The following is a 25875-nucleotide window of genomic DNA, read 5'->3' as shown; positions in this document are numbered from 1 at the left end:
GAGAGCGAGCAAAAACAAAAAAGAAACATTGACATCGCCGGAAATCCTGATTAACTTTAGCTTTCGCTTTTTTGTTTGTTTCGTTTGATTGTGCGACTTGGCCAAAACCAGATACCAGCCGAGCGAAAGAAACGAAATGTGCCACAAATTTTATGGGATTTTTATTGAAATGTTTCGGCCAATTCTTCCGCTGCGATAATTATTCAGTCCTTCGGTTGAACTTTGCTCATTGCGTGAGCTTACTTTCGAGCCCGGTAAATCAACCGATGGGGATTGGGACCGACCGGAGCGGCTCGGCAGCGGAAGTGTTTGTAGTTCGGTATATAAAAAGGAGCCCTGACCGGGCTAATGGGAAGTGAAGCCGACTGACGTACATGAGACTTCCTCGCTTATTTATGATCGTAGGGCATTGAATTAGGGAACGTGGCCCGCAGCATTGGCAGTCAGCGCAACTAGATTCCTTTGATCAAGCTGTCTGGAGGGAGTTAAATCATGTGAATTGCGGTTCAGGCGCGCAATCTGGCAGGACTGCGAGATATCTAAGCAACCACAAAACCGCATACTATGTTGATTTGGCTTCAAGAACAACGGCTGGATGTCGTTATACTTTGTGTGGTGGTTTGCTACGATTAAAAATGTGATGCGTTGTTTGGAAGCGTTGAGTTTGGTTTAGAAACATTACCGATTTTGATTAACTGGACAATGGGAACACAGCTGACACTTCAATTTTAGGTAAGAGTTTAAAGTTAGGTTATCGGATATGAATTACAAAAAATTCATCCAATTTTCTAAAATTATTTCAATTTGACATGTCCGTTTAAAAATTTATGGAACCATTTTGCATCGACTTTTTCATACAAGCTTGCATACAATAAACCTTTCGTTTCGAGATGCCACCCCAGGACATCTGTCATAAATGGAGCAATAATTATTAGCAGAGATGGGATTCGCGGATAAATGTTTATTTTCTTTATTTTTACTTATTTTATCTTTCGTCTCATATATTCCAAACGGTCTGGCTGCATTTGCAGTTCTAACTGGCTGCCATTGACGTTAAAGTTTTTTCTCGCATCCGCAAGTCCCGTCCCACATGATTAGTGTCACGGATTTGAGAGGTCGTTTGTTTGTAGGAATTGCACTGACAGATAATCATTATTCTAATTTTGACAGTTTCGTCGCTCTCCTTACAGACACAAGCGTCGTATCCCATAAAAACTAGACAAATGCAACCTCACTTGTGCGATTTATTTGTTGTTATAATTTTGTTTCCCAACAATCAGGGCAAACATTTCAATTTTGGTTACGTCTCGCGCGGAAATTGCTCAAGCAGCATCCATCCAAACTGTCAGAACTTATAAAAGTAAATGTCAAGAATGTCTTTTAATGAAATCATAGATCGTGAGAGAATTAGCGAAGTTAGTGGAATATATCGCTAAATTTGTCAATCTATAACAAAAGTCACAAACTGAATGTGAAGGTAAATTCGAGTTGTTTGTCTAAAATAAAATAGTCAGTTATTGCCATCAGTCACCTCATCTGTTGACGTTACGAAATATTTCTTAACGAGCCGGGGTGACTATGAGAATGGCTCCATCTTCTAATCAAACCCCTTAACCTGAAACACGGCCAGCTACAAATAAACCTATACACATTTATTAGTACTGTCAAAAAGGCGATTCACACTCACTGCCACCAGTCCAGCAGTATTTTATTGAACATTATTTATAACACCGACATCTATAAATGTCGCACACCGGTGCGAAACCGACGCGAGGTGCGAAAAAGATGTCGGAAAAAGAACTTAACGAAACAAGTTGCCAACTGCCAGCATCGATAGCTACCCTGTCCTGCCGGTGTATCTCGCAAGCCACTCCTAGTTTCGCAAGCACTTCCATGTTGCACATCACACAGTAGGCGACGACAGAAGTGACAGAACAGGCCAGAGTGTAGTGATCGAACGCACGATTTCTGAAACATATCCTACCTACAGCACAGTGTGCAAATAAACATATATAAAATCTATAATTTATTGACCCTGTTCTGTCAGATGAGAGCAAGCAGTACAGTAGTAATAGGTAAGTAGTTGAAGTTCTAGTTAAAGAGTGAAAAACCGAGAAGGTGATTAGTTTTCATCATCGGCCGCTGTCCGCGGGTGAAATTTAGACCTATCGCAGGAATTTCCCTTTCGGCGATTGATGCTGTGCTGACTAATCGGAGGATTCTGTATTCGTTTCGAGGAAATCATGTTCCCAAAACAAACCAACGTATTGATGGGATGGGAACGATCGGACACGGTGCGTGACTAATGCTGCTTTCGTTGAGCCCAACGAAGTGGCGTTCCACGCGGAGTGGAAGCACTTAAAAGTGTTTATTAAAAATTAAATTAGACCATTCCCAGACTACGGGGTGTAACCGTTGGCCATTTATGTTTTGGAGAACCTTGTCTCGCGGCGGGGAGGTACCATCCGGAGGCGGAGGAGCGCACTGGAAATAATCATCATAAAGGCAGTAAAATATTTTTCCAGCTCTTCAAAACGATTATTGTTCTTGTGCGAAGCAAAGAGCAGGGAAACTTATATGAAGCGCGAAATGTTGAATGCGTTCTCTGACGTTCATCTTTGGAAACTTCTCGCCGCTTCACTCTCCGGGGGCCATCAATTTTTAAGGGATTTTTATGTGAATCAAACTGTTTGTTCTCGTTCGGGTTACGGCGAAGTGCGTCTTGGGATCTTGTGTGAGCGAGAGAACGAACAAAAAAAAATTGGACGAGCAATGATGCCGAAGAAAAATATGGCCTTAACGAATCGAGCGAGCGATTTTTTTTTTGGTTTGTTTTTGGTCGCCCGTAATCGACCTCGGTTTTGGCTGTTGGTTGACGGACGGTAAAGGAAATTTAAATCATTTTTAACGATAATCGTCCTGGACTGGACGGGTCTGGTCGGGCCGGGCCTGGCTTGGCCGCGTTGCCTCATTGAGCGATTAGAGATGAACAATTGCGCTTGCTTCGGTAGATCGGATACTTTGTTTCGTCCAGTTTGGTGGGTCCCTCGTTAACGTCAACGAATGGTGAACCATGGTAGTTAAAGGGCCACACTTACTATATATATAGAGAGAAGGAAGCGCCAGTAGAAAAAGTAAAACATTCCAACAAAGTTTTTTTTCTGTTCGCGTTTACTCTTGGCTAGTGGCATCGACCACACAAATTATGGCGAATAGTAATAAATCTTTATATCGTTATCGCTAGGAGGATGCTAGGTCGGTTTTTGTCCTATGTTCGGGTGTCGCAGCGTGCTCCACGGAGCGGCAATGGTTGAACGTACATATATTTGAGGAATGTCGTTTGGTTGCGATTGTTTTTGTCGCGGAATTCGACATGGCTTACGCTTGCACGAGTGATAGTTGGGTTCTTCTAAGATGGTGGTGATACACTATTTAGGTAGGCAGCTGTACTGCAGGAATGTGACAGGTGAGATGAATTTCAATTCAATTTATAATGAAGCTTCTTTTTGGTCGTAACTCATAGAACCAAAAAATAATTTATTGCTTCGAACAGCTTCAATATGAAATTAGTTATGGAATTTGCGTTTCGACTTCGTCTCTTCAGAATCCAACACTAACTTAGTAACAGGACTATGCTTCAATATGGTTCAGGAATAACATTCTAAGGAGCTCAATTTCAATGTGTGAGAAGTTGAACGTTATTGATACCCGACGCCTTAAACGGAATGGAATATTTTTGTATGCTCGAAATTAGGCGAATACTTTATTCATCTTTGAAGCTTGTACAATTGGAATAAACAAAAGAAAATATGGTTTAAAAAAAACCTTCGAAACTAACGCTCTGATCGGTTGATTAAGCCCCGTATTTGTTTTAGGCTCGAACTTTTCACCTAACGAACACCGACTTAGAAGCTATCCATTTTATTTTTGACAGGCGAGCGGAACAGACTGGAGCCCTCGATGCTGCAGGAAGGATAGAAACAGTCAAACAGCACGTTTCTAAGAGCCTGCTGGGAACTGACAATGAACGCATGAGGAGGAAGATCGATGCCTTCGATCGATCGGCCTTATTCTTTTTCCTCGTGACCCTCGACAATGGTAATTTATATGCTCAGACAACGCAATCTACGTATGTCAATCAGATCGCCACGTGTCAATTCTGTTTTACAATCAAATGTACAATATGAAGACAATAATACAACAAAAAACAAATTTAACCTTTATAGATCAACACTTAAAGTAAAATAGATTTTCGCCTCAATAAAAGGCAAAATTTTAAATTTTGAAAAAACAAAAAAAAATTTCAAAAAAATATTTTTTCAAAAACCATTTCTCAAAATCCAATTTGCTCACAAAACTAAATTTTCGAACATGTTCTTGATACTAGGAAGGGACAGTCTGGTAAGTCTACACTACATACATTATACATTATTTTTTGTGTTTCGAGGTAGAGTCTCTCTCTCTCTCTACTGATTGAATACTTCTCTAAATTCTGATGGAAAACATTCTAGAACTTTGGGCTCACCCAAAGCAGATTCGCTGTGTGATTGAATCCTTGTGTTACTTCTGATGAATGATTCTGGATTAATCAGGTTTGTTATTTCTTCGCATTTTGTAGGGGGCAATGAGTTAACGCCGTAGTCACTAAGCATATTAGGTTATAATCACACCCAATGGAGTGACATTTTTTCACGAGTTTTACTGACTGACATCGCCGCGTGAACGATTTGTTTTCCTCCAAATTAAAACAACACGCAGCTAGACTCCAAGATTCCATTTAACATAAAAAACATTGAACTGGGTTCAACCGTATTCGATCTTCTTACGGATCAAAGACAGTCCGGTATGTATTCTAACATTCCGCAAGACGCAGAAATAAATCAGCTTTGTCAGATATCTCGAAAGTTCGCTTAAGTAAGCTCAGAAATTGTGATATTTTGTCTAAAGCAAACAAATGACGATGCTGCCAGCAAGACTTTTATGAAGAATTAACGCGTTTACATACCTGCTCACAAAGTTGAGATCGATGGTGCAGTTATCGATTCGAGCTTGGCATGCGTGTATCTACTGAAGGACGGAGGCTGTTTGAAAGACCCTTTGCTCCAGTGAATGAAGATTTTGAATGGCAGTTGCACCTGGACGGGGACAAAATGGTGTGTTACTTCAAACTGGTGTCGGGTGACTTTTGGCGAGACTGCTTTGCGTCTTCTTCGAGAAGGATCGTCTGCATGATCGGTAGTTTGTGCCGCGCGTCATCCATGTAGTAATGCACTAATTACAAGCAAATGGGTTTTTGTAGCAATATTTCATTTCTCTCTTGAGAGACCGTCAATTTTCTCTCCTAAGAGGCCATCAATATACCAGCAAGAGGAAGCTCTGCCACAAATCCGAAGCAGAGAGTATCTGGTCTTAGACATTTGAGAAGAAACAAGGAGTTCCCAACGCTTCCAGGAACATCGAAAATTTCACGTGGCATTTCAACCGGAGATTCAAATTAGCGCAGGATTGGTTGGACCTAGGTTGGAAACTTTGGAGGAACTCCTCCCGGCATTCAGGAGACTTTAATGTTTACGCACGGCTTGGAATTATTTTGTCGATGATAATTAATCTAGCTTACTCTACGATCTATGCTACAGCTTTAAAAAGAAGGTCTACTTTACTTCCCATGACCACATTTCCGTTCCCCTTGTTTCTATGAAACTGAGACAATGAGCGGAAAAAAATTCAATAATTTTTACTATTTTTGTTTTTATTTTTGACAGCGGTTGGGGTTAGAACCTGACTCATGTCGTTTTCGATTGAGAAACTTAGATAGTTGCTTCAAATAAACGTTTTTAATGGAACTGAGTTGGGTTCCCGCAAAAGAGCGGTGGTTTGAGCAAAACCGAAATATATTTCAGGTTAGAAACCAACCCGATTTTCAGTTCAGTGGTACGAAACTGGCTTCAAACAAACGGTTTGCCAGCGAGTAGGTCCAAAACTGAGTTAGCTTTGGACCTACTCGTTAGATGCTTATCGAGTTACGATTCTCACTTCAATGAATTGGCAATATTAAAGTGGTTCTCACTCGAATTTTACTTATTGGAATCATTATTGAGAGGAATTGAAAGTGACCGTCGTTTTATTTACATTAAAGGGCGAACACGAAATTATTGCGACACATTCAACACGGCATAACTTTTTTACCATTGGGTAAAAATCAACCAATTTTTGCACACTTTCTCATTGATGTGTATTGTTTACATGCTGTCAAACTCGAAGTCGTATTTTTCGATTCAACGAAAATGGAGGTGAACCAACGCGAGTCGAGAGAACAAATTCTTTCCAAACACCTGGAATTTCCTGACCTGTCGCACCGGCAGTTGGGAAAAATGTTGAACATTCGCCATTCAACCGTCTCCAGAGTGTTGAAGCGGTTCCAGGAGCGGTTGACGTTGGACCACGGCAAAGGAGCTGGAAGAAAACCGGGACAAAAAAACGGAGGGAAAGGTGAAGCGGATGATTAAAGTGAATCCCAACGTCTCAAGCCGTGATTTGGCTAAAAAGATCGGCACGTCGCAGAGCTACATCCAGAATGCAAAGAAGAGAGCTGGACTACATACATCCATGGTACAGAACTTCCCAAACCGCGATGAGCGGCAATAATCGACGGCTAAAACTCGGGCACGGAAGCTCTACGAGAAGATGCTGACAAAATATGGCTGCTGTGTGATGGACGACGAAACGTATTATATAAAAGCCGATTTTAAGTAAATTCCGGGGTTGGAGTTTTGCACCGGCAAGAGCAAGTTCTATGTGGACGACAAATTTAAGAAGAAGAAAATGTCGAAGTTCGCCTCCAAATATCTCATTTGACAGGCCATCTGCTCTTGCGGACTGAGAAGTGAGCCTTTCGTGACAAAGGGCACAGTAAATGGCGAGATCTACAAATCTGAGTGCCTCGAGAAGTGCCTTTTGCCGTTCTTGCAGCAGCACGACGAAGCTCCGCTATTTTGGCCAGATTAGGCATCATGCCACTATTCTAAAAGTGTGCTGAAGTGGTATGAGGCCAATTCTATCCATTTTGTTCCAAAGGACATGAATCCGCCAAACTGTCCGGAACTGCGCCCGGTGGAGCAGTACTGGGCAATGATGAAGCTGGAACTTCGAAAGAGCAACAAGACAGTCAAAGACGAGAAGTACATGTTAAGAAAATGGAAAAAAACTGAGAAACTGGTACCGGATGACACTGTAAAGACTTTGATGGAGGGCATCAAGCGAAAATGCGTTCAATTTTACACTCAAGGCTCCATCGATAAACTTTTCTTTTGATTTTGAAGTAAATATATGTATAAAACTACCCAAAAATTTTGGTTTGATTTTAAACATTATAAGAAAATTGGCATGACATTTTCGATGTCGCAATAATTTCGTGTTCGCCCTTTAATGAATATCCTTAATGGGTTTTCGTTCTCACATAATATGAATGTTTTACGAAAATTACCTTTAGTCAGTCTCGAACTGAGGTAACTTGCCTCGTCCTTCACGGCAAGTGCGCTGCGTTTTCTCCCTAGACTATATTGCACATGTTCGATTGAAATGAAATATGCCGAATATAATCTTCAAGAAGAGTTGCATAACAAATAAACCCACAGCATTACAATAGCATTATATCGGCTTTTTATTTGCTCTATAATAGCACTAAATGCACTTGTAAAGCTTACATGCTTTAAAGATCCTTGAAGCATGTACGCGTTATATCAGCTTTATATACGCATATAGAGCAAGCGATAATGCTATATGTCGGCTGTGCAGTTATGCATTATTGATGCTAATATAGACCATCATTGCATTGTTAATGCTGTAATGAAGTTTCAATGCAACATTAGTTCAAATATATAGCCAATATAGTGCAATGGTTTAATGCTTAAGGTTACTTGGGTAATAGGACTTTTCATTGAAAAATCCCGGGGCAGTGGATTGCACTGGACTTGCACTTTCTAGCAGCAGAGCAGGCCACTAGACGTGTTTCATTCCCACTTCTGCTAGAAAGTTCAAAAACCAGTGCAATCCACTGCCCCGGTGTTTTTCAATGAAAAACGACATAACTTCATCAAGTTCATCAAATTCTCATGTCATTGCTGTTTTGATTTTCAAGGCAGCGATGCTGGCTGTACAGAGACGCACGACATGACAGAAGGTTGGTTAAAGTACGCATTCAACTTTCTCAACCGTACAAGTATAAAAAACTGGGAACATTGCATGAATTTGACACATAACACGCTGCTACAAAAAATCAAACATTAAATGATCTTTTCAAGTAACCTCATATAGGTTGAAAGTGTACTCAAATGCAACACAAAATCACGTTTGGCTAGTTTAATATACCTCCAAAAGTTTCCACCCAAATGAGAAATTCTAGCGACTTGGGAAAACTAATCAATATACATCATTCAACCATCTCAAAGGTCCTTCAATATTTCCAGGAAACGGATGGCAGTAGACCACAAGCCATGAGATGGACGAATACTGGGAACAACGTGCTTAAAAACCGAAAGATTGCTCATTTCAAGCGGAATCCGAACATTTCGACGCGGGATTTAACCAAACAAAACTTGATGTTTCGCAAATTTTCGTCCCGGGAGCCAAGAAACGATAAGGATAAAGGTACCAAATTTCCCAAATCGCGACGAAATAAAACAGAGTGTTGTCAAAACGCGCGTCCGGAAACTGTACCCCACGCTGCAAACGAAATACCGGTGCTGCTTCATTGATAACGAGATCTACATCAAAATGGGTTTTAGACAGTTGCCGGGACAGAAATGTTTCACGGGTAACGGCAAGCTGTGGAAATTTGCTTCGAAATATCTGATTTGGCAAGTCATATGTACATGTGGCAAACGTAGTGAACCAAACCGTGACCAAAGGCACAATAAGCAGTGAGATTTACAAAACTGAGTGCCAACAAGATCAAAAACCGTTAGTTTGGTTCCATCATGATACTAAAAAGGAAGGTCAAAACGGAAATGATGAGGAAGTGGAAAAAACACTGAAATAAACGTACCGGAAATGACTGTACAATAGACTGGTTCAATTTTTGACTTTTAGCTCCACCAGGCTTTTCTGATTCCTTTCATGGTCCTTAGTAATTGTGCAAATTTTGGTACCGATTGGTTGTGTCTACGGACCCTCCAAAAATTTCCAAGTTTATATGGAAGTTTGTATGAAAAATCGGTTAACATTGAAAATAAACTCTTAAAAAATCACCTCATCATTCAATTAATCAGAACACTATATATTTATAAAGGTAATCTTCTACTGAACACATTCGGGGAACATTGCAAGTTTATGAAAATTCGTTGAGAAAAGTTATTAACAAAAGAAGCAGTATGACTTCAAAACAAGTGGATTTTATTAGTAACCATAGCAACCCTGTTTGAATAGCTACCCCAAGTAACCACGACGCTTCAAATGATGTAAAGTTAAGTCTTAAATGAGTCGTTCGCAGAATGCGATAAAATGCTTCATTGCTGTAAATGCAACACCAATGCTTTCATAAAATGGAAAAGGGCGATTAAGCGACTGATGTAAGAGCTGTCAAAGAAAGCATTTATTTTACATTAGTAACGCTCTTATGAAGCTTTAGTCTGTTAAAAGCATTACTAGATGCTGCAATAATGTTTGTTTCGTTTTGACAGATCGATGTTATATAACACAACAAAAAGCTGATATAATGCCAAAATGAAAATAATTAAAATGGAAAAATGAACGTTTTCCCATTTTCCACCTCTTCTTATTAGTCAGATACAACATTACCATCACCACAAAATTCCAATTCCTTCAGATTTTTAAATTAATTTTATGGGATCCGAACCATGATCATCTGACATCAGCTTCATACGAGGTAGGCCGTTAGCACTCTTATCTGTGGAGGATAGTTGCCGACGGAATGATATTTGCAATATATGAATAACGTTTTACATTATATAGCCTTTGTTAATGCAATGACACGTCGGTATAGAAGGATAGGTGCAAACATTTGTCATTTTTTGAGTAGCACGAAGCAGAGATCAGTTTTTAGTAGAGATTCCGAAACATACTTAATATTGACATCAAATTGTGCAGATGAAATTATGAGCATTTAGTGGTTTCTCTATGATATGCTTCATCTGAGTTGCAAATTATAGGAATGCATACTCGTGTTGTATAATTTCATGTATTCCTCAACGGAAATAGGATTGGTCAAAAGCTATTGGCGGTGCAGTGCTCCGATATTTTTGCCCCATTCGTAGAAAATTGCCCGTTTGCCACACTACTCTCCATGTTGTTTCAGGTTGATATTTTTTGATTAGAACATTTTCTTCATAAACGTCAAATTATTTTAATGTTTCATAACTTTTAGTTCAAGCATTATATGCTTTTCAAGTGTAGCGCAGTAGAGCGTCAAAGCATTTGTAAATGCAATGCGATCAAACACTAAACCGTTGCTCTAAAGGTATGTATAATGCCTGTTACATTGCTCATAAGAGGCAATGTCTTGAAACATTTGGGATGTTGTGTTATGGCAGCACCGTTTTAAGAAAGTAGTTTTAGAGCAAATGAACATTATCGATGTTAAAATAATGCTTCAATATAATGCATGTGGTTATTTGGGACATCGTTATACCAGTGTACACCGCTCGCGTATGGCAGATACAGCTATTCAAACAGGGTTGCTATGGTTAATAATAAAATCCACTTGTTTCGAAGTCATGCGGCTTCTTTAGTTAATAACTTTTCTCAGAGAATTTTCATAAACTTTTAATGTTCCACGAATGTGTTCAGTAGAAGATTACCTTTAGAAATATATAGTGTTCTGATTAATTGATTGATAAGATGATTTTTTAAGATTTTTTTTCAATGTTACCCGATTTTCCATACAAGCTTCCATATAAACTTTGAAGTTTTTGGAGGGTCCGTAGACACAACCAATCGGTACCAAAATTTGCACAATTACTAAGGACTATGAAAGGAATCAGAAAAGCCTGGTGGAGCTAAAAGTCAAAAATTGAACTCTACTGTACAAGCTCTGATGGAGGGCGTCAATCGCAAATGTCGCTTATTTTACTTAAACTTATCCCTAAATAAATACATATATTGAGCTACTGTAGAACTTTCGTTTTCCCTGGATAATTATAATCAATTTACTAATCAATCTAAAGTGTGACAATAATTTTCAACTCACCTATTAGTATGTTTGAAAAGATAAACAGGAACGATCCGATGTCAGTAGGATCGAGATACTCGAGTTCGCAGTAAAACGACTGAAACAGAAAGCTAAAGTTCCGCAATGGAACAGGAGAGCGTTGCTTTGAATTTACGTGAAATGTACTTGATCGATCGACCATAAAAAAATAACGAAACAATTGTGATCGATCGGTCGGTCACACGATCGGCTCCATTGTACCGCTCTGACGGCTGTGTCTTGCCATCAGGGCTGCTACTACGCCGGACTCATTTGGCAAAGCCAATGGTTTCCACAGCGTCCACAGCGCAGAGTTGCAAATAATCGAAACTTTTTTTTTGATCGCTGAAAATAAACCTGGTGCGACTCGTGATGAGTAGAAAAAACATTAAAAAATCAATGTTATTAATTCAATTGAATATAATACAATTCATTACACTCAATACCGAGATAAATGTTTTCAAATGTTGGTAAAGCATACAAAATAATAATAATCACCGCTTACATTGTGCCCAGAGTCTACTTTGATGCGTTTGAATTGTTCACTTCGTGCAATAATCGGAGACGAATTATGCAAAACACGTGGTGTTACATAGCGTTACCTTCCGAGCCTCAGTTTGCCTGGAATGCCATAAAATGCGCTCTCGGTTAACTGTTGCTGTTCAGCTGTTCTTCAGAAAAATGTGAAAAGCCACTTCCAGCAACAGTAAACGAAGAATGCAGCAAACGTCATTTCGGACGAAACTGGGGCTCGCCAAGTAACGAAATGTTACACAGGTGAGCTTACTAATTGAAGAAAAGCCCAGTCGGTTCGTTTGACGTTTTCAGTAGCGTCAATGAATATTGAAGATGAGTGCGGGTGAATATGATAGATTTTCATTCAATGAGTTCGAATATTTGTAAGTCTGATCCAGGCAAGCCTCTCATTCTGCCAATTTTTTTTTAAACGGAAATTGAATCACAGATCTATCACTGACAAACGACAGATTACTTTGAAACGTGCTGTAGGAAGGAATGCCAATTTTTCTAAATCACATATTAATTTTTGAAAAGGACTAATAAGACTTGTAAACAAACTTTTGTTTAGCTAATTTCTTTTAAATTAAACACAGAAATCATTTGAAGTTGCTTCTGCGAAAGGTAAAGATGTAGATTGATGTGCATTTTTCATAAAATATCATTCGGCTGCGGAATAATAAGCAAAACAAGTTTGTTTACAAACATCTCTTTAGCCCTTTTGAAGAATTAATATTAAATTGAAGTATGGGAGGGTAGAATGTAAGTAACGTTTAAGGATGTTGAGAAATAACAGATTTCACCAGATATGGCCAGATTTTTCATAAAAAATTGTGATAACCTTAATGTGATATTTACAAGGAAAAAAGTTCCCAAAATTGAGTTCTTTGCGATTTTTATTCACTAAAATAAATTTAGGAAGACCGCGAAGAAGATAGTTTCCATTTAACCACGGGAAAACTCTCAACTCATTGTTATTTTTATACTATACTTATACTCAAATTAAGGTTAAAATTACTTTGGGTAACGTTTACCCAAAGATTTTACAGGATTTTGACGGAGTGAGATCTGTCGTTTTATAACAATCGTAATAAGTACAAAAATTTATAACTACGAATCTATTCTTTACATTGTGTCATTTTTCTGTTCATATCGAACCGATTCGCCGAAGAATTCCATCCACACTCACCCGTGTCATAGATCATCTGACACAGACCCAGGACAGCCGCGGTAGCGCGACCGAAACTGAAATTAGCCGCACTCATTCGATTCGTAGCGCACCGCTGATTGCCTATCTTCCAGGCGACTAACTACTAGTGGTGTATGTGCGTGTGGGAGGGGGGCATGCCAGTGACGAGCGAGCGAGCAAGCGAGCGAGTGGCGTCAATGAAGCACTCTCGGTGCGCTCCAACCAAGCCATATAAGCGTGACAAACGATTAGCGCCCAATCGAGCGTTCGCAGCCACGCGCCAGCCATAGCTGCTGGGCAGGAGAGTGGCTACGCGCGGAGGACGTTGTGTCTGAAACAATATGGCGGCCTGTGGATGCTTTTAATGGTATCCTAAGCGCATACAAGGTACCACAGTTTAGCAGCAGTGTCGATATGCTATTGATACGGATTCATTAAATTAAAATAAAATTAAATTAGTAGCAATTATCCGGTGCCCGCAAATGTTACTCTTTCGGCTTTCCCTACGAACGTTTCACTGTGTTGCGTAAATAAAGTCAAATTGAATGTTAATTGAAGTGCTGAAAGTGTACCCCCGTGGTGGCAGATGCCGCTGCTGCTGCTGTAGTGGCCGCGGTTTGTTTGACGGTTAATTTTGCCTGTTTATGCGCTGACCACCACCATCATCGGGCATGTTTTGCACTTGGTTTCTGCACGGGTGTTACGGGTCATTAGTGTCGCGCCGGTTCAGCCGGTGCCGGTGGATGTTGGCGCGGGGGCTTTAGCCCGAGCAAACTTCGGTAATTAACTAATGATCGGTATCAATTTCGCCCAGCCATCCACAAAATCTCGTCTCGGACCTGTCGACAAAATTATTTGTCACCGAAAGCGAAAGGTCGCCTTTCGATGAAACACCATTGTTTCGTTCGCGAGAAATTAGTTGTTGAAATTAATTTATCTTACATGGAAATGTTTAATTAATTTTCTTGCCCTTCCTCGGGCGGCATACCCATCCCATACTCGTGTCGAACGCACTTCAGTGGGAATACTCATCTCGCTCGACTGGCACTGCACATCTATCTAGAGGCGGCGGCGGCGACTTCACGGGAAACCGGGCGACAAGTATCTCCTCGCCGAGGGTCTTGCCACGACTCGATCCTGGCCTGGGTGTGTGTGTGTATGTGCATATTTCACATAATTCCCATCATCATTTTCATTTTGTGTGTTTTTTTTTTCAATTCTTTCTAGTTTGCATTTATTTTCCATCTTCTTTCGACGATGTTTTTCGCCGCTGTCCTATCCCTCACTGTCTAAGGAGTTACGTTTTTCACAGCCAACTACGGTGGACAGAAAATCTGCTCATGAAAGGTGGTTTTCTTCTGTCTGATGCAGCTGCCTGCGACAGCGTATCATTTTGTTTAGTTTTCTTACCGGTTAGTTGTCAGTTTTTTTTAACGAAGTTAAGCATCAAGTTTTCGTTAGGTTTTAATTTGCCATACGAAAGGGTCCGTCGCTCACGAAGGTATATAAGAACTACTCAAGGTGTATAGGTGAGGATGGGAGTGGTGAAATCCGAAACACCGTATATAGCATTAGCGTGCGTTTCTAGTGTGAGCGGCTGAGAGCGGAAAGAGTGTGAGAGTAGATAACGCAATTGGGTTCGTTCCCTCTTCGCGGGGTGCGATTTCTCGAGTTGATAACGAAAAAGTGCAAAAAAAAAAGGTTTAAATAAAATAGAAAAGTGGTCTCTCCTAGTAGGTAGTAGTTGTTCTCGCTCGACACGTTTTGTAAGATAAATATTCACCGGTCGTTCAGACGGCGGTATAGTGTAGAGGTAACAGAAAGAGAAGAACTTACCACCAGAGCATTAGGTACGTGCATCAGCTCATGTTTCTCAAGTAAGTCACGATTTGGGAATGAGGCGGAGCATTGTAAGCATGCGTAGGGTTCTCCGCAGTTGTTGCCGGTGCTGCTGCTGCTGCTGATGCCGTGAGCACCTCCGCCAACCCCGATGCTGCTTCCACCACAAATACTGCTGCTGTTGCTATTCGCCGGACTAATAGACCGCCCACCTTCGCCAGCAATTGCGGCAACGGTGGCGGCACTGAGACCACCACCTGCCGAGGTACTTCGGCTGCTACTACCGTTACTACTACTACTACTGCTGTTGCTGCTATTGCTGCTGGTACTGCTGTTGCTGTTACTACTACTACTTCTGCCATTCGTCGCCAGCGATGTTGGCTCGTTACAGCTGCTGTCCAGCGCACAGGAAGAGACCGGTGGCGATGGCAGGGAAGCACCTATTGATTGGAACGATTGCTGGTAGAAGGCTGACAGTGGTGGGGATGGTGTCGCCGAGCCATGCTCCTGCTTAATCATGGAATGCACGGTTTCGAGGTGCTCCTTCAGTGCCTGTCAAAACGAAAGACGAGAGTAACATTTACTATTTTTGTCTTGTACTAGAGAATGAAAGAAAGAGCTCACCTGAAACCCCTGCAGTGTTGTGTGACACTGCGGACATTGTAGGAAGCAATCGGTTTGCGGTGTGTTACTTTCATCGTCTTTCGGAAGCCCGGATGCCAATGGTGGAACTGCAAGAAGAAAAAAAAAACGAAAGCGTCATAAGTAACAGTTTCCAGCTGCTGTGCGGCTGTCGCAAGCACGAATAATCAAAGGACTTGAAACCCGGTGGCCGATGATCTCATCAACAACCTTTCTTTTGCTGTCCATGTGCAGGAATCACACTCGATTCCACGGTACGCCAATTCGCACACCACTACAAATTCCGCGCACTGACTGCCTCGTGATGATGATAGCAATCATATAATATAATGATAATCTCATATTTTTACTTTTCGCATCAGCGACATCAAACGAACGTGGATGCACGGCTACGAGGAGGGCTCTTGACTCTTGTTCTCTCTCCCTCTTCGTCCGGGTCCATATCTACCTCGCTATTCTGTCTGTCTATTGAAATTCCACGACCCACTTGCTGTTGTAGTGCTCTCTTGGTCCGGGACCGCCTCCGCCTCCTCCTCCTCCTGCTCAAACCAGGCGGCCAGGAGTGAGTCACACGCAACCACCTTAATTTATATCAATTAACTGGACCGCAACAAGAGTCGGGTCGTCATCATCGTCATGCTCTCTCTGGTATATGCTGGCTGAACGATGAGGGTACCAATCTAGAGAACTCTGCCACGTCTTCGTTTTCATTTATTGTTTCACTTTCCGATTTTCCTCCAGCCCTCCTACCCTGAACCAGCGAGGGAAGAGTACAGTCTCAGGGACAATCTGTTTGTTTACTGTTTTACTTGCTGGTAGGTTAAACTTGTTGATTGCGAAAAAGAAAACCCCAAAATTCGGTCGAGTATTTGAAAAGTTCCGCAGTTGAAACAAGCTTAACTTTTCTCTGAACACGACGCACCCTTGGAGTGTCGGTTGAACGACAGAAAAACTTCCCGTGTGTTCCAATATACGCGACCAAACCGAACAGCAAGGGTAAAGCATAATAATATAAAATCATTTATTTCCATAAACTTTCACATGCGGGCGTCTCGTCGACGTTCCTTGTCAGGAATTGTCAACCTTGAAGCTGAATTCGCCACCACAATGTTACCCTCCACGCAAATAAAGCCTATTTTGACAGTTCGGATTATATTCTCACCACTGGGAGTCATCGGTAGATGTCACTTTTCGCAGTCACCCGTGAGATCCGCCCCGCTGTTATTGTTTTCCCCGTGAGACATCAACAGTCGATTAAATCTGTTGTCTTTAGCATAGACAACAACCGATTTGTTCTTTTCTTACCACACACACGCGCAGACAGCGGGGGACAGACAGAATCTTCAACCAAACGCAGCAACCGAGAAAGTTGAATAATGAAGCTCATTATTTACTGATTTTGGTCCGCCCCCCCTTTCGAACGCACGAATTTGATTGCAGTTTCTACAAGCGGAATGAAAGCATCTGTCAACTGCCGATGGTAAGCGGCCGCGGCGGCGGCAGCAAACTTTTGTTTGGACAACCACTCTCTCCGGTAGATTTTTCAATATTCTAATAAAACTTTGTAATAATATTTCATTGCTCGCTCTGCCGCATCCAATTCACGACACGGCCGGCGGCCACCAAGTCAAAAACGAAAGCGGGTAATATACATACATACACACACGGTTGAAGCCAATTTAAAAATACGCCTGTCAAGCTGTTCATTTTTCTCTTTGTTTTCGCCCGTCGTCGTCCCAGCGACGGACGGAACCGGTTTCAAGGCTACGTGGATCCTCCTCCCGTTTTTTTCGTTTCGTTCAGAAATACCTGTCTGTCAGTTTACAGTTCGTTCTGCCTAATTGACCTCACGTCGCGTTTGCTTCTTCCGTCCAATCTTTTTTCCGCTGTCCCTGATGGAAGTCATTTTTGGCAGCCATTTTTCAGGCCTAAATGAATGTGGAGGAACCCCTTCACTGTCGTGACGTCATAGATATGTATTAGTCGAAAAAGAAGAAAAAAACTCATTTGTTATCAGTGCTTCAAGTTGGCCGTGCTAATGTGTCGAACAATGACCTCTATTTTCATTTGTTCCACACGCACACACACACGCACGCACCCGATACGCACGGGGAACCGCGTTCGGTAGTTTCTTCGACACGTACTCGGACAAATAGACCCAGAGCGGTTTGATTGACGATTATGAAGTCGGCCGGCAGCGATAGCTGATAGGATGATCGCCAGCACCACGATACCCGGCCGATGCGATGGCAGTTGACACGATGATGACGAAAATGATTACACGTATCTGTGCGCCGTAAATTGCCATCGCCAGCCGGGTGTGGTGAAGTTTTATGATGAATGAGCTGGTTTGTTTTTTTTGCCGTTGGTTGGTAGCCATCACATCAACTCAAGCACCGGTTGGGTCGAGTTTTGAACAGGCCGGGTGTCTGTAGACCAGAAATAGAACCGCCGTCGGTTCGCGTAAAGTGATCAATGGGGAAATTAATTGGCTGTGGTGATGTAGCTACTAGCCACCGTTCGACAGAATTCAAGACTATAAATCTAAAATGGTTAGTCGGAAAAATTTGAACTGCTGCTTCTGCTTGCATTCTTGGTAGTCGGCTGTAATTTCGGCAGCAGCTCTCTGCCGCGTTGAAGGAGGGCGGAATTATGTTGCATTCTTTGTTTTGTGGCAGCGGAGAAGGGCGAGCATCGAACTGACTGCGTATCGAAGTAGGCCAGATGAGCGATTTGAAAAATATATGCGAGAGCGCCTGTTTTGACACTCATTTTTTGGTTGCTACCCAGTAAACTAAATGGCGACTAGGCGGGTTTAAATAGACGCTGACTAGCGGCTATTAAAATTTTGTTCTACGCTACCCGTCGTAAATTTCTGTTTACTGGAAAAAAAATTAGGCGCGGGAGTTTTATTTTAATAAAAGAATGAATCGCTTGATAAAATACAAGAAAATTTGGTTATTGATGCGACAATATTTCGTTTTGTCTGACAAAATGTCAGATTTCTACAGAATTTTAAGAATATTTCACAGATTTCATGGAACGCAACACGATTTTTTTTAATGGAAACAAAAAAACTCAACGTGGTAGTTGACGATCCCATCAAACAAAACTTTTTCACAGGAAGCGCGATGATCAAAAGGTAAGCAACCAACATTTTTCGAAGTTTTATAATCCATAAAAGTGAGTAAAGCTACTGAATTTGAGAAATAATTAACTCTTCTTTTATTGAAACCCGCCTAGCCGCCTTTTCGTTTACTGGGATGCGATGACATCTAAAACCGATGCCGTGAGCAGCAATAATGCCGATAGGGCATTTCAACTAAGAAAGTGAGAACGGATTGAGGTGTAAACGTCAGACAGAGGAAGCGATGGTAAATAAACGTAGACAGAGGAAAAGTTTAGTCGAAAATAAAAGTTAGAAATTGTTTTTGCATGGTAAAAGTGGATTGTGAATGGGTTTATTAGTACAGGGTGAAAAATATTCTTGAAGATAGAACGGCACAGGAGTTTGAACTATCGTAAATTGTGCAAAAGGAGGCCAATTGAAAACATATCGAGGTGAAGCAAAATTTACCAAGAGATACCGCTTCACGTGAACTAGAAACGAGGTTAGAAAACGGAGATATGTAAGAATTGACATAAAACGAGTTTGACAAAATGTGTGTGTGGCATTTGATATTCTAACATTAGAAGTAGGACTAAAACGAAAAATCGCGCAATTATTTCAAATAACGACGCTGTATCTTCGAGTAAAAGCTCAAAATCTGAATTTTTTCGTTCACCATTTATCGGTCAGTGTCATTCTAATCGAGCACAAGACTTGTCCGAAGTATTCAGATCGGGCAAAATTTCTTGGAATCCATCAGTTCGCATAGCTCTCGCGGTCGATTGGAATGGCGCTGTCAAATAGATGGCAAACAAAAGATTGAGAGGTGGAGTCTTTATTCTAGAGATTCAGCGTCTTCAATTTTAACCTATCGTCTAGGTGAGTTAATCGTCAAAAAGGTAAGGAGTCTCAGAAGCCCGGCTAGTTACAGTTCTCTAGTTTCAATGGATTTGTAATTTGAAATACAAATGATCCAGCGTTTTAGGGTTTTCGATTCTCTCACTGATAAAACGACAAAAAAAAAAGTTTTTGATTTCATTGGGTCTTATGAGCGATTCTTCTTGAAATCACAATTCTAACTTGCTTTTTTAAGGGTTAAGCCAACGTTAAGTCGTTGGTTAAGCTCATCTAATGTACGGAGTTATAGAAAAATGATTAAATATTCGCATTTCAAATTTGGATTAGCTGCTACAGATGCTGGTTGTCCAGCGCGAGGTAAGATGTATCCGGTTTGCAAAAAGTTTGGCCATTTTGATAAGTAGCAGTGTCGTTTTAGGAAGAGGAAGTTTGCAGAGGAGCCCCAGCGATCGCTGCCACATTAGGAAGGTTCGTGCGGTACAGGAATCACCAATACCACAAATGATTTAGCAGGTCCGATCTGTGGTATGTGACAAAAGAGATGATGGCGATCGAAAGATCGACTAAGTGTTCTATTCCGGATGTGATACGTTGTGCAGTAGATGCTGTAGAAATTGACTTGCTGGTTGACTCTGGCGCGGAAGCTAATTTAATCCCGGATTCTGTATGGAGTATACTAAAGACTGGAGAAGGTTTACACGTGATTCGTTCTTCGAAACGTGATCGTATCCACAGAGGGCATGCCAGTGACAGCACAATGAAAGTGCTGGACACATTTAACTCCAACATTTCGGCGAGTGTAAGATCGGCAGTTGCGTTGTTTTTATTGTAGTTTAAGGTGGACAACGATGTTTATTGGGTGACAAACCCGGAACAGTTGGATATATACTAAGAGTGAGTGTTGACCAAGTTGATGCTCAATCAAAACAGCAGTGGAATACAAGTACATATCCATCAAGATTCTCAAGCCAAGCCGCTATTTCAATCAGTACGACGAGTTTCAGTGGCTCTAGAACAGACGGTTTTTCGGAAACTGGACGAGTTGAAAGATAGAGATAGCATTGAAAAGAAAATTGGACCTGCAACCTTTGTTTTAACGCTTGTCATTGTCGGTAACGCTAGTTGTGAACCAATAATTTGCCTGGACTTACGTAGAGTTAATGGATCGGTTCTAAGGGAAAGGCACCCATTGCGTACACTCGATGATTTCCTGGCAAGAGTTGGGAAAGACATGATTAGGAACAAACTGCATGTAGATGAGAAATTGGTCTTTTGATGGTTATAAAATGTGACACAGACCACATGTTGGGCCTTTTCATTACGCTGTGTAGTATTTGAACCCAGAAGACTTTGTTCAAGTATGTGGATTATGATGGAGAAGGAGTGGATTGAGAAGAATCTGTAGAAGCACAAGCGGAAATTGATGCAATAATAGAAATTGCTGGAGCATCAACTGGCAGCTAAACTGGAACAGATTCGTCAGCAGGTGAACGACAGCAAGATTAGAATGCTGGCCGACAATAAAAGTACTTTAGTGACAACTGTCAGAGACGAGATGATGCAGAATTGTCTGCAGGAGCAGAAATCTGCCCACCATCCGATATTTGGAGATGTACGAGGAACGTACGGTAAAGGAGGGGATCTGTTGATGGAAGAGAAGTTTCGATCAGTTCGAAAATCATCTAACTAGACCGAAGTCGATACTGAATCAGTTGGAAGAGGATCCCGATACTGGTGAGAGCAACAATAGTGAGGCAAATTTTCGGTCGTACTGTCTGGCTAAATTCCACCGAGAAGTCGACCTCTAGATGGGTTGGGAAATCCGTTTCGAAGTGTGACAAGGAGTAACTGCGGTACGGCAAGCAAGGTCAAAGAATCTGTCGCCGTGCGACGGTGTACGGGGAATATAGCTACAGTTTATTAGTAGCTTCGTGGACGCTACTGCGGCGGTTTAACCAACCTGGACAATCTGCAGAAATAGCTGGATAGTCGTGAAGAGAATGCACTCGAAACGGCTCGAAGTTGTTTCCGGATATAGTTTCGGGTGTAATAAAAGACCTACGAAGTTCGTTTGAAAAACAGTACAAACTACTTAGGAACCCTCCTCAGCGGGTGCGAAGAGCTAATCCAGAGCTAGAGACTTATCCACTTCAGAGTCACTGTAGAACAGTTCTGTGACTACTTGGAATCAGCAGGTATGAATAACCTTATACGCAACCAGATGGTAAACTAGATTGGGCCAAGCTTAAGTTGCAAAAGTAGAAACTCGATCGAGCATGTTCATCGATCTCAGAACAGACTTTGCGTCGAACGTGTCAGAAATAGTGGAAATCTCAACTCTTTCGCTTCGGGATCATCGTTGAAGCACGGAGGGTCAGGTGGGAAAGGTAGCAGTGTATGCTGGCTCTTCAAATAAATCGATCATTTGCTCATTAGTTGCGAATGACAATTTCAGAGCGGTTGAAAGTGACAGACTATCATGGAAAAAGACAAGTATAATTCAAGAATACGCAATTCGATGGCAAATTACCAAAGAAACTACCAGTCTCTGTTACACCGCTTGGAAAAGGATCAGTGCAACTACAGAGATCCGATTGCAATGCACACAAAAGCGAAATCCGTGCAGTGTTACACCGTATTGTTCTAATCATCTTGTACGTTGGGAGTAAAATCATCAACGCAATAGCGTTTCTTGACGATCCATAGTATCTTTTTCGTACTAAATGGTCTAAACATACAGTTTCCACATGCTCCGCACTCAATTGCCGAGTGACGAATGGGGTACAAAAAATACATGAGAGTCTCATAGAACCTCCCAATACATAATTGAATGACGGGTCGCTTAGGTATCCGTGATCAGAACCAGCCGTGATCCAATCAGAGCGACCGTCATACCAGTCGGCGACAACGGTGTCAGGCGCATCCTCTGTTCATGGAAAGTCCTGTTAATATGCATCATTTCCATATGCAAAGTACCCTTTATTGTACAGCAAATCAGTGGAAAAATATCCGTGTGCAGTTCCAGTAAATAATCGTTCAACACTCAGCGAACCAGCGATCCTAATTATATGGATGACGATAAAATTGAAGCACGTTTATACGCGCCGCGCATTAGACCAGACCACATTAAAGATTTACGTCAAAATATGAATACTTGCGGAAAAAAAAATCAGTGGTATTCTCAGCGGCGTTCGTGTTGTTAAAATGCGATTAATGCTGTGCACCTACCCTGATCAGATTCCTACAACCCCGTTTTTTAACCAGACGGCACATTACAAAAATCTAGAAATGGAATGGAAAGCCAGATTGGGTCCGGTTTTATTATGGCAAGGTCACCGATTCCGTACCAGATATTGTATTGGATGTGTGAGAAGTAGCGGAATCATCAAGTCTTTCAATTCGGGAAATAGTGTGGTGAAGTGAAGAGTTGGAAGAGCTAGCATGAATGAGTTCGTCAAGAGCTTCACGGATCATCGTCGAAGCACCTAGGGTCAAGTGGAAAAGGCAGCCGTGCCTGCTGTCGCTGCAAACATGGCAATAAGTTGATCAGGAATTACGATGAGATCAGAAGAATTCTGAGCTTCCAGAGCTGTTACAAAGTAGTAGATAGGATGTATACGCTTTGCTACGGAAACATCCGGTGCAATTCAAAGATGCGCAGCTCGATGGGATATCGCTAAGAAAACCACTCCTTTCTGTTACACCGCTTGGAAGGGTCGGTGCAACTACTGAGAACCAATTGCAGAACACACAAAAACGAAGCCTGCGCAATGATATTCCGCATGGTATCAATTAATGTGAGCAAAAATTCTTTTTACTAAACGATCTAAATGTACATTTTCGACATGCTGCTCGCTCGATTACCGAAGAACGAATAAGGTACAAAAATCTATATATCCAAAAGTCAATGTTAACCTAACCGATTGGTGTAAAAATTGAAACGTAGTAGACATTTGTTATAGCGCGTGTTTGTGTGCTATTTGTTTTAAAAATTATGTTTTACTACTATTTCGTTGAAAGTCGCAGCAACGCGCGCCGGAATATGGTGAAGCTGTTATGGTTTTGGTTCGAGTTGTTTAGTGTGCGAGTTTTCCGGAGTAGAAATAGTGGTCATGTGCCAAATTGCTCTCATCAAATCCTAGTTTGGTTGATGATAATTTCTGCGTTCACGAGCAGGTAATGGTAATTCATTCGTGTCACACCTGGAGCAGTGTTCCTACAAGTTGGAAGCAACTTTCGTGGATCTTTCTGCCTCCGCTATCCGGTTCGTTTGAGCACTCCGGTGAAGTTCTTCGTGTGCATTTTTGTGTGTGCTTCGCAACGGAGGCAGCCTTTTAGCGATATTCAAACGATCCGTGTCAATTGCAATAACACCGCCGGCTAGACTACTGTTTTTGTTGATTGCAATTAATTCTTGTTTAATAAAGGCTCCGGCTTGTTTTGCTGAAATGTTAGTTGATGAATCACTTCAGTATTCTCCTGTATTTGTTTTACCAGAAGTTTTTGCTTCATGTGATCTAGTTCCTTTTACAAAACTAGTCTGCCCATCTCCAATCGGCAATACCGTGCTCGCGCTTATGATTGGATGTTTTTCCTTGCCTTTTGCGCATACACGTCACAACATCCGCTCGAAAGATGCTGGCTGTACATGTAGGGGTGCTTGATGCTATGTTTGCAGTTGAACAGCTGTCACGAATTTGGTAACCTTATGTGGTTCAAGTAGTTGGAGGTATTTACCGTAGATGGCAAATCACAGTTATGTTTGATACTGCGAATAATTTCATTGAAGTAGATCGAGAGTTCAAAGAAGTCTGAGACTGTGACTTCCGACTTGAACAAGAAGGGCTAGATTCCCAATTTATTCCACCGTACTCTCCAACCTTCGGCGGTTTTTCGGTCCTTCAAAGATCCCTTTCGCAAGGCTATAGACACCTGAGCTTTGACCTATGCTTAACAACAAATAATTATTCAGCAAGTTCCGGTGATTCCTAAACCTTGGGGCCACATTATGCAACCAATTCGAATCGAGTTTTTCATACAACCTCGTATACAAAAAATCTTTCTCGTTTCGAGATGCGTAATGTCACCCCCCGACTCTCTTGAGTACGATCCTAACGACTGCACTGACTCCAGTATATTTCCAGGTGGGACAACCGCTCACGTACGGCGATTCCTGAACCAGGTCTGTAAACGATTTCCGCGACTTACGGTTGGCATGATGGTCCTAGTCAGTCTTCCCATGAACATCGATAAGTTTGCACCTGTGTACAAAATTTCGTGCACGCGTTCAACCTCAAACTTGCTTTGCCTGTGTGTACGGGTTCGTCTCGAACACCGAACCCAAGCGAACCATGTGCAAACTTAGGTTTAAACACCGTGTACGTACACCGTGTGCGTACACAAGAAAGGCACATACAAAACAGAATGAGTCAACACTAGTGATGATGAGTGGTAGAAAGAGAAAACGAGTGTCAAGAACCTGTGTGTACGAACACCGCGTACGTACATGAGGTTCGGTTGTGCAGACGAACATGTGTACGTGTTTTGGTACGCATTAGCGCGTTCGAGTTTGCATACAAAATGTGGGTTTAAGATGAGTACAGAACTAGAGCGAACATGGTGTTCGATGTTCATTTGGGAAGTCTGGTCCTAGTAAAAGAAGAAAACCTGCCTCCCCTAAAAATGGGGGTTGGGATGAGTTTACGAGCTTTTGACTGGTCAAAACGAGAAAATTCGACTTGTAGATGACACTTTAAAAAGAGACATTTCAAAAATTTGCGTCCCTTCAATATGAGCCAACAACGTGAAGTTGTCTACGGATGCGAACGATGATGCTTCGGCACAGCTGAGGTTTCTCGAGGTAGGTTCGTCCCATCCCAGTTAAGTACTAATGTATGCAGCAATGTATTGCAAAAAAACCTAAGGACTGTTCAGTCCCTAGCTACCCCTCTATTTTTGTCCTGGTCGCAATGAATATGAAGGCAGTATCAGTTTCAAATAGACTACGTACGCGTTTGCATCTAACCTCTAGCCTGAATCACTGCGGAGTAGGTCATATTTGAGTCATAGTTTCGGAAACAGGAATGTCAGGTCGTGTCGTTGTAAGAACTTCGTCTTTGCTTTAAGCATTTTACTTATTTATGAATACATCGCAAGTTATAGAAGATACTAAGAACACTGAAACCAAATGCAGCGGAAAGCTGCAAGAAGACAGAATTCGAAGTGGGCATCAAGGAGTTTCGCGATGAGACGATAATGATCGATTTTTTATTAAGGTTTTTTCAGCACACATTTAAATAAACATTTCTCGAGGGTTTGTCCAAAGACTTATCTAACAATGAGAGAGTCTCATTGTTTACTTTCTCTTCTGTCAAAAATTCGGTCGCTTTTAACATTTCCCTTTAAATTTTTTGCATAATATGCTAGTCAAAACTACCGTCTTTCGATCTACATTGTAAAATTAGTGAAAAGTTTTATAGTGACGCCGTAAAAATCGAAAAAGAATAAAAGCTCTAGATT

At 41.5% G+C, this 25875-nt stretch overlaps 1 protein-coding gene across 1 annotated transcript in view; it reads right to left on the bottom strand.

The window, feature by feature from the left end:
• Positions 1 to 25875, bottom strand: part of LOC131684455 (zinc finger protein 1-like) — a 109023-nt gene that overhangs the window by 50891 nt on the left and 32257 nt on the right. The window contains exons 2-3 of the mRNA XM_058967362.1: positions 15372 to 15478; positions 14745 to 15299 (exon numbers count right to left, since the gene is read on the bottom strand). Coding sequence (XP_058823345.1) covers positions 14745 to 15299; positions 15372 to 15478 — 662 coding nt within the window. The remainder of the gene's footprint in view (positions 1 to 14744; positions 15300 to 15371; positions 15479 to 25875) is intronic.

The sequence above is a fragment of the Topomyia yanbarensis genome, chromosome 1, assembly GCF_030247195.1.
Source record: "Topomyia yanbarensis strain Yona2022 chromosome 1, ASM3024719v1, whole genome shotgun sequence".
Classification (NCBI taxonomy): domain Eukaryota; kingdom Metazoa; phylum Arthropoda; class Insecta; order Diptera; family Culicidae; genus Topomyia; species Topomyia yanbarensis.
The sequence above is the reverse complement of the archived record's forward strand: the minus strand, read 5'-3'. Positions and strand labels throughout refer to the sequence as shown.